Here is a 9,730-nt window from a genome sequence, read left to right as displayed (position 1 = left end):
AAGGCGGCAAAACTAATGAGTGGAGGCTGAAGTGTATTGCCATTGGCAACCCAGTTCACCTGAAATGTAACGCCTGTGACTATTATACCAACAGCGTGGATAAATTGCGCTTACATACTACCAATCACAGGCATGAGGCAGCCCTGAAACTCTACAAGGTAAGTCTGTGACAGCAACTCCAGCCAGCACCAAGTAGGCTGGGAAATTAACCCTTTCCATGCTCATCAAACAGGACTTGGATTAATTAGTAGAGTGAATGTTTATTGGACATGCGTATAGCCAAAGAAAAACTGCAGGTTAGTCAGGGAGGAGTGCTCCAGGTGAGTCCTGTTGAGTTGCCTGGGGGTCATTTAGGAGGCACTTTCTGCAAAACCACAGTCCATAAGTTGTTATTTTTTTGAAAAAAGTTCTCTCGTAATAAATGACTAGAGGTGTTTTACATCTCTCATAACCTTCTCAGACTTTGTCCATTACAGTTTGGTCAGAAGCTTGACAGAGATTATGGAAAATGATGTTTTTCCCATACTGTGCATAGGGAAAGGAGTCACTTTCTGGCATACGTATCTGTTTGCAACCATAATGTGTCACAGCCAAGTTATTTTACATCGGTATTTTCAGTAAGGACATGCAATATGCCACATTATTACAAAGGCTATTCAAAAGTAAGCACTGTCATCCTTTTGTCTGCCCTTCTTTTCCAAACCAGCAATGATTTTACACAAACATGAAAGGGTGTGGTGTAGATAAATATGTTAGTAGAATGGCAACTATATTTTTATCTTTACTGGAAAAAACTATGTGGATATAATGAATATGTGGGAGTGATGAATACCATTTATTACACAACTTGTCATGACTTTTTCCAAACCCTAATTATGGGGTAACTTATTTTCTGCAGTGTGTTTACTGGATTGGCTTGATTGTCTTGGTTCATGTACAAAATATAACACATTCATTTCCAAGATGAATAACTTTGTAACTTATTAAAAACTTCTTTTGTCTAGGGGATATAAAAATTCAGGAAATATTGCAAACCATTAGTCACTGTAACAAGCTCTAAATATGATTAGAAAATCCATTTTGCAAGTGTTATCTATTGATTTATACTAGGATTCTGTGATAACTAAACTATCAGGAGTCATCTGCTGATTACAGGAATTATGCTGGTTTTCTAATCATGTTGAAGACCTGCACATACAGAACATATATGGAAAAGTCTCAGTAGATCTCTAGTTTAGGCAAGAAATAACATTTTTCTGGTGTTCAGTCATGTTCAAATGGTTGGTCTGAGCTAACATAGATTTTCATTTTATAACCTGATAGTTGTGACCTTGGTGCATCAGCAGTGAGAAGAAATGGCAGTAACACAAGTTTTGGTCTATTATACTGTCCCACAGTGCTGGCTACTCTTCTAATTTGATAATGTATTTTATTTAAATTGTATTTTTTCTTAATTCTAGAGGTTGTTGGCTTTTTTTGGCCTTTTTTTTTTTTAAGATCTAAAATCCTGTTATGAAAAGTATGAAAAGAGCTGAGAGTGTAGTGACATAGCCTTCCTCAGCAGCAAAACTCCCTTTAGAGGTTCCTGCTCCCTGTCATCTGTGAAGCCATTCCTTGCTTCCTCCATTTACACTGTGCAACCACCCTCTGAGTCAGGGTTTCAAAACAAACAAACAAACAAACAAACAAACAACACATTTTAGATCCTCACCTGTTTTTTTTGAGTGTTAACCTGCATTATTTCAATTATTTGTTCTATTACGCCACCATTAGAAGAAATGCTACTGCAAATGTAGCCCTAGACAGGAATAATAGAGGAGGAGAAGGGAAGGCAGAAGGCTTTTTTCGGATGGCTTCACTGTCAAAGTTTCTGAGAGTGTTGAAAATTAGATGCCACCTTCCTTTTTTTTTAAAAAAATAAACAACCTATAGTCAAAAGGTACACAAACTATCTGCTCAAAACTGTACTTTCTCTTCACTCACTCAACCTGATCCCTAGAGAAACCTTCATCAAATATGTTTGGGTTTCCAGCCAGTCCTACAAAATATTTGATGTGGTATGCTAAGGGAGAGGGTCTTAGCTCATGGCCCTCATCACTAAAAATGTCCTGCTGCTGGATCTGCTTCTTTGCCAGATGCTGGTTTGTTAGCTGGAACAGTTCAGTAGCATCTATGTAGTGTGGGTATCATACACAGCAAGGGACCATCAGTAGCCTTTGGAGCTCAGTCTTTGAATCAGTTAAGGATGTCCCAGTGGAAACAGAATCCATAAACTCCCAGATACCCTCTAGGCTTCATGGCCTAAGTAGGACAATTGAAAGTGTCTGGCTGTTAACCATAGGGTTCCAATTTTCCTGATGCTTGTATTTTTAAAGGACTTGTCCCAAGGATTGCTAGTGAGTATCTCAGCTTTTTAAAAAAGTTTCTGTCCCTCATGACCTCTTAGAGAATCTTGGAAATTTGAACCCCACTAGGTTTAAGGACTCTTAGAACATCAATAGCATAGACAGATGCATACACTGTTTTTATAAAATTTCATTTTAAGGTTAATTTGAAGGAGAGTGATGTCTCATTTAAAGTATCTGTTGGAGTATTATTGTTATTTTTTAAGATTTGGGGGGTTGGCATGAAGTGCTACAATGTGTCCCAAATGACCAAAATGTTCTAGATGTGTGTGCTCTGTAATAGAATGTAATGCCTCTGTACATCACCCAGAAAACTTGACTCTTGTAAGTGTACATTCAGGCCTCAAGATGGAAATAAATGCAACTTTGAAAGTCTCTTAAGTTATCAGCTAGCAGACTTGATAGTTTTGTCAGGCCTTGGTGAAGCTGTTGACACCAAGAGAGTTGTAAACTTTTTTCTCTTGATACGTCAGATAAACTTTTAGAGAACCTAAGGAAAAAAAGAACATTAATTTATATGAATAATAGATATATGCCTTGGGAGCAATATTGAATATTCATGAACTGTGTTTATATTCAAGCAGCTCCTCTCTTTTAAAATTAGGGTGCTGTGAATATGGCTCGGCAATAAAAAGTTTAATACTAAAACCATCTGAAAGCACAGAAAAAGAATCTGTGACTTTGTTCCTTTGCTTTGTCAAGTACCTCAAAGTTTATCTTCAGTCATTTATATTTATTTAAATGTTATTGTTTTGTGAATTTTCTTTTTATAAATGTTGCTATAACAGCTTGATTTTTCTCCCTGTTCTTAACTATTGATGGAATAAAAGGATGTCTTTTCATAGTCGTAGCTTTTAAAGCGACCATGAACATCAGAGCTTCTCTTCTGAAGCTGTATAATTTTAGGCAGTACGGAAATGTCACTTTTAGAGTTAGATTCTAAATGTGGCAAAGTGGAACCTTTAGCTGTTTTCTAAGTTATTTAAAGAAGGAATGGCCTGGTTGTTCCTTACAGAAGTGCAGTATTCAAATGGTGTTGGTAATGTGGCTTCTAAGAACCAGAACAAAGACAGCCTTACCCTGAGTGAACTCAGCTTGGCCTAAATGAATTTCCCAAAGACTTACTTTTGGAATTGTGGAGCTCGATATTAGCAAATTAAACCACAGAAGAGTTGCAAGTTCTTGGCAGCCTCCATCAAGAAGCATTCAGTGACTCCACAAGTAAACAGAGAAAGCTTCTATAGCAACAAAGTGCATTTCCATTCTGCAGGAGGAAGAATTCCGCTTCTGCAGATTTGGGAAGCTGAGGCAGGACAGTGATCTATCTCTGTAGATGTAAAATACATACAGCAGGAACTGCTCTTAAGGCAGCCATTTTGTAGCTTAGTCAAATAACTTTTGATTCAAAGAACGACATGTATCTGTGCTCATAAAATAGTTTCCAAATACTTTTATTGATAAGTAAATAAGTACAAGATAGCTGTTTTGTAAAGTAAACTGGAATGGCTGAAAATAAAACTTACTTAACCAATTAACTGAATGACATGATCAATTTCTAATCACAAATAAATATTTGAAGCTAGTTTATCAAAAATATTATTTGACTAGCTGATAATACCTTCAGTAGACATTGCTTTTATATTGTATGTTTACTTCAGTTTACATTGTGTATGCAACTATTTAGGAGCTCAGGGAAAGTGAGAGGCAGCAGTTTGCAGACTAATACTCAGCTGTGCAAGAACTACCTTGGTCTTCCTTGTATTGACAAAGTATTGATCCACAACACTATTAACACTATGATTTTTAAATTTTGGTAGATCACTTTACCTCTCATGTTCTCAAGTGGCAAAGATATTTCCCAAAAGGAGTGACCTGATTTCAGTTTAAGGAGGTTAAAGGTTAAAGGTTAGCTCAAAAGCATCATCTGCCTAGCTGCTTAACTTTAAACTGATCAATTTAATGAAAATCTGTTTTGCAGATGGTGTTGTAATGTCTTTGGCAGGATTTAGGCAGCTTTAACATTAGACGTATGCTAGTAAAAATTATTTCTTTATTTGACCAGAACAACACCTTTTCTTTTATGTTTTAAGGTAAAAGGCATGTGGGATATGGTATTTTGGCAAAGGACCCAGAAGCAGAAAGTGTTGATGGTCTTTCCATATGGGCTCAAAACCAGAATACTCTTATGTCTATTGCTAACGATGACTGAAGAAACAAACAAAGCTGTATTCATTTTTGTACCATAATGTTTTACTTTGAACCCATAAAAAAGCATTTCAGTCAGACCTGTCCTTGGAAAAGGCTTGTCTTCTTTGCCTCGGGTGGAATGCAGCAGCATTAACTTTTTTAACCTGGCAGAGCACACCGATTGTCTCTTTCAGACCTTGTATTTGTAGATCAGAAGTATTCTTTCCCTTCAGTAATTGTGGTACTTAACTGTAGATACCATAAATAAGAAGGTAAATTAGTGAAATCCAAATGGTAAGTTTTATCTGATGGAGGTTGTCTGAATAAACAAAGAATTAGATCCTTGAGAGTGTAAAGCAGAGCTTTGTGTCTGTGTCTTCTGAGAATCAAGCCCTCACAGTTTTTGCCAAGATAATTAAGTTTCAGCACAAGCATGTCTTTCTATTTTCAGATGTATGCAATTCAATAGGAATTTCTTGGGCTGCTAATGCAATACTATTATATGTTAGCTTTGTAATTAGCTAGGACTCTATCCCTTTGCTGAAATGCATTGTAATATTACACACACAAGCATAGTTTGCATGTAAGCAGTTATGAAAGTGCTGCCCTTTGTTTCATATTGACCTTCCAACTTATTTAAAAGAGACTTTACAATGAGCCTTTGTTTTGTCCACAAATGATCATAAACAGCTTTCTGAAGAGCCCAATAAAACGAGAGAATCACAAACGTATAACAACACATATTGAAAGGGTGGAAGAACAAATGGGGCTTTTGCAATATTTTATATGATAGATTTATAATCTGTTCTTGGGTCACTTAGGGCCAAGAATTTTCATGGTCAGCTGCTTGGTCCTGCTAGCTAGCATCCTCTGCAGGAAAGGCAAATACTGTGCAGCACCTGCTCTTCAGCTGGGACTCTGCATTGCTCTTTAAAGTGAGGTGTCCACTTCTCTGCTGGTTCAAAGTCAAAAAATTAATCAGACCAGCTTTTTTTCTGCATCTGTCATCAGCGAAGCAGAATAGTCTGTCTGGATTCCATAATGCTGTTTGCATATTTGGATTTTAAATCAGCCAGGAGTATTGAATGCTTTGCTCATCTTTATCACGTGCAGGAGGCACAAGTGGGATTTAGTCCTTAGGTAACTTTTAGTGTAACAGTTCCCCAAGGAACACTGCTTGGTTTTTTCTCATTATCCTTGTTCTGGATGAAAGCATCGTTGTTAGGAATTAACAACTGAGGGGGGTGTGAAGTATATGCACATGGGGATGAGTCGACTAACATCCCAAATCAGTTTGTTTGCTTTACTCTGTTTGGCATGAAATGTTGGTACTTCATCAGTTTGGAATTAACAGAAAGTCACATTCTTTTCATTTCAATTGTCCTGCACTAACTTTTTAATATAAAATGAAATATCCTACAAATATGCCAATCCAATTATTTAACTGTCATTGTCCCAGTATGGTGGTAAAAGAGGTCAGGAGATTGTGCAGCATTGATTTGCATAAAAATCATTGTGGAAAGGAAATTGGAATATGTCTGCACACCTGAGGAGCCAAAGCAAGCTTTGCTTGATGTTATTCTTATTGTCTGTTTAGAAGAAAACTGTTTTCAGTGATAAACAAAAGTTGTTCTAATTTGTTCCTCAACACAAACCTTATATAGAGGAGAGAAGGTATTTCAATTTTTAAAGTCCTTTGAGATTTATATTCGCTTAAGGTTTTAAATGTTTTATGAAATTTAATTTCCACTGCAAGTGTTAGTTACTAAAATTCATATATATATGTGCTTACATGTATAAAGAGAAACCGGTGTTCAAAGAACACAGTATTTAGTCACAGCTATACATACATTGTGTAGTCATGGCTACTGTATGTATTTGTACACTACAGACAAGAATATTTATTTAAAAAAAAAAAAACAACAAACCAAACTAACAAAAAAAAATAGTGTTGGCTGGTAAAATAGCAATTCCAAAATGATAAATTTTTTTATGATAAATTTAAAATTAAACAGTAGAGAAAACATTTTTGCATTGTATTTTATGTAAGTTTAATCTGATATTCAGGTGTCTCTCTCAGATTATCTTACATAATGGTCCTTGTTAAAAAATACCATATTTTGTATTCAGCTTATGGTACACTGCTGAAATAGGGAGGTGTTCTCAAATCATGGTTTAAAGAATCCTTATGTTTTTCTGCTGAAATGTTGTCCTGAACCCCAATCTGTGTGCTGTCCTGGGTAAGGGTGTGTGAGGCTGCTCTTGGAAAGGAGGCTGTAGCAGACTGCTTGCAGTGTGCAGCCTGCCCAGTAGAGCCTGAGTGGGTAGGTCCTCTTGCAGAGCAGGAAAAGTGAGCAAGGAGAGCCAAAGCAGCAGAAAGAGGATCAGCCTCATTTATTCAGTGTGCTCAACACACAAAATGGCTGTATAACAGCTATTTTTTTGCCCCTGGAGTTCTTTCATTCTGACATTAAGAGAAATATGTAATTATTTCTGACTGAGATTCAAAGCAGAGATGCCATGTATAGTGTATGTAAGAGTATTATGTCAATGTGAGTGCATATGTATGTGTGCATTAATAGATTGCAGCTATGGATTTAGCAGCCATTCCCTCCCAGCCTTGCAACATAGATTTTCTTGTTACCCTTAGGAGATTTTAGCTGATATTATGCAACTCACTACAGGTGTCTTTTCTAAAATTGTAATTAGTTTGCCAGACTCTCCCAGATGAGATTTTTCTCTACGCTCTTCCACATATTTAAAAATGAGCAGTAAAAAAAAGTAAAAAGACTGATGCATGACAGGAGAGTTGCATTTTGTCACGGATACATGTAATTCAGCTTTGCTATTGTCTTTGCTAAGTAATTTAGAAGAAACTTTCCCTTGATCTGTGGGTTTGTTGGTCTATCCACACAAAATGCCAGAACTGTGATTTTATAAGAGAGTTAATGGGAGTAAAATCTTACAGACCTCATATGTACAGGACACATTTGCTTTTGAGACTGTATTGGCTCTATATTGCTAGATGGGCAAATTAATTTTCTGCATTTCTTCTTTTTTTCTCCCTTGGGGTACTACTGGAGCAGGAAAGGATAAGAAAGTATAGTGAAGATGCTGGTGTGAAATACTAAGTAATGCAATTTCTGTTGGTTTCAGCAAGGATTTGGCACAATGCAGGAGATGTATTTTCTTGGATAAATTTCCGTGTGTATGTTTGGGGGTAAAATATAATACAGTACAAGTAGATATAGGTATTAATTATGTTAAATGTAAATAGGGGTGTTATGTTGATAAAACATAAATTACAAGTGGTGGCTTGTATTAATTTTTGAACCTGATGTTTTGCCTGTTAGGCTGATGTACTTAATACAGGCAGATAGTGCAGACTGGTGATCATACAACCTCATGCTGATACATAAAAAAAGTGAAGCTTTGCTAAGAACTTCAAGACCTTTGCTTTGTGGACAACCACGAAAGAGGATGTCATAGAAATTACCCCCCTTGGTCTGCAGCAGAAGGTGCCAACCCTTCAGTACTGCAGCAGACAGATACACAGCGTATTGTGCACCATAGCCTCAGGGGAAACTGCATGTTCTACTCTACCAGTGGGAAGGAATGCATTAAAATAATCCTTAGCTTTTAAAGGCAGGGGGTATTGAAGAAAACAAAAATTGAGCAAAGGTAGTCCTTGAATGATGAAGTGTGCAGATTCCCATGCCTTGGGCATCCTACTGCAGTAGCAGTTACAATAACAGAAAAAAATGGTTTTGTCATATACAAGGAGTATGAGCAATGCTCCTTGGTCATATGCATGAGTAGGAAACATATTGCTAATGGGAGCAATGAATAGCAACATACTAGCCTCATTCCAAGAGTGCAAGTTTGACCGCCCAACAAAAAATGTGATTTTGTTTCTATTTAAAATTGTTACCTTAGAGTATTAATCAAACCATGCTGTTGCCATGATTCACACGTGTAAAATACATGACTGTACAACTACTGGTTTGTTGCTGGATTGTATGCAGGAAGCCTAGCACATAGGGACAGTATTTAGTGCTCTGCCCAAAGAGGTTATTTATTTGTAGTCCCTGTTCTCCCTTGTAAACTCTCTTAAAAATCAAGAGCATGCACTACTTCCTTTTACTGCTCCTGGAGAAAAGAACCATAGAGCCACCTTTACCCATAAAGAGGGCACAGAATCTGGGATAGTTTGTACCCCAGCCTTTAACAGAAAACTGGATTACTCTTAAAGAAAGTTGAAGATGAACCTTTTAAAACAAAGGCCAACAGAGGAAATTCTTCTTTCCAGAATGTTATCAGGTATCTCCAAAGGTCTACATCTCTTGATTTTAAAGTTGTTTAGCACATAAGGAATTTTTCCATTGGCATCCTAAGCTTGTGTTTGGACCTATAGCAGTTCTTGGGTGGGAGAAGTCAGTTGTCTCCAGACAACTTTATTTAAAAGGAAGATGTTTTCCGTGGCAAATCCTAAAATGTTACGAGTGGCTCAGGTATCATAATAGCTATGATTGATATTATCCTTATCCTAAATTCAAAACTCTGTGTCCTAATGGTAAAGGAGAAGGAAGGGCACTTCTTATTCACAGAATCATAGAATCAGAATGTCTGGTGTTGGAAGGGAATCATAAGGATTATTGAATCAAACTTCCTGCTCCTCGCAAGACTACCTAAAACTAAACTGTATGACTAAGAGTGTCATCCAGATGCTCCTTGAACTCTGACACAATTAGTGCTGTGACCAACCAAAGTTTCTTTGAGAAACTTGTTCCAGTGACCAACCACTCTCTCAGTAAAGAACCTTTCCCTGCTGCCCAAGCTGAACTTCCCCTGACACAGCTTTACATCATACCATTCAGACAACAATGTTCCTATTTTCTACGTAACCTAGACAAAAACTTGCTCTATGGGAAATAGATTAAGGAAAAAAATACTAACGTTCTCTAATTGAATAAACACTTTGTGAATGACCAGAAACTTGATATTTTTACAACTAGAACAATGAAACAAAGTCTAAGGAGGATCTTGGTATTCTTGTTCTTTGTGTGCTAGTGATGAGAGCATGGAAAAATGCTTGCTTTACTACTGAAATGAGACAGCTTTAATATCTAGATGTTACT

At 36.9% G+C, this 9,730-nt stretch overlaps 1 protein-coding gene across 4 annotated transcripts in view; it reads left to right on the top strand.

The window, feature by feature from the left end:
- Positions 1–9,730, top strand: part of ZFHX4 (zinc finger homeobox 4) — a 149,617-nt gene that overhangs the window by 27,612 nt on the left and 112,275 nt on the right. For all 4 annotated transcript variants that reach the window (XM_014255448.2, XM_014255443.2, XM_088052438.1 and 1 more), the window contains exon 3: positions 1–158. This exon is cut by the window's left edge. In XM_014255448.2, the coding sequence (XP_014110923.1) occupies positions 1–158 (158 nt within the window). The remainder of the gene's footprint in view (positions 159–9,730) is intronic.

This window comes from Pseudopodoces humilis, chromosome 1 (assembly GCF_049639895.1).
Source record: "Pseudopodoces humilis isolate 2021_Gansu_Grassland_sample_001 chromosome 1, ASM4963989v1, whole genome shotgun sequence".
Lineage (NCBI taxonomy): Eukaryota > Metazoa > Chordata > Aves > Passeriformes > Paridae > Pseudopodoces > Pseudopodoces humilis.
The sequence above is the reverse complement of the archived record's forward strand: the minus strand, read 5'-3'. Positions and strand labels throughout refer to the sequence as shown.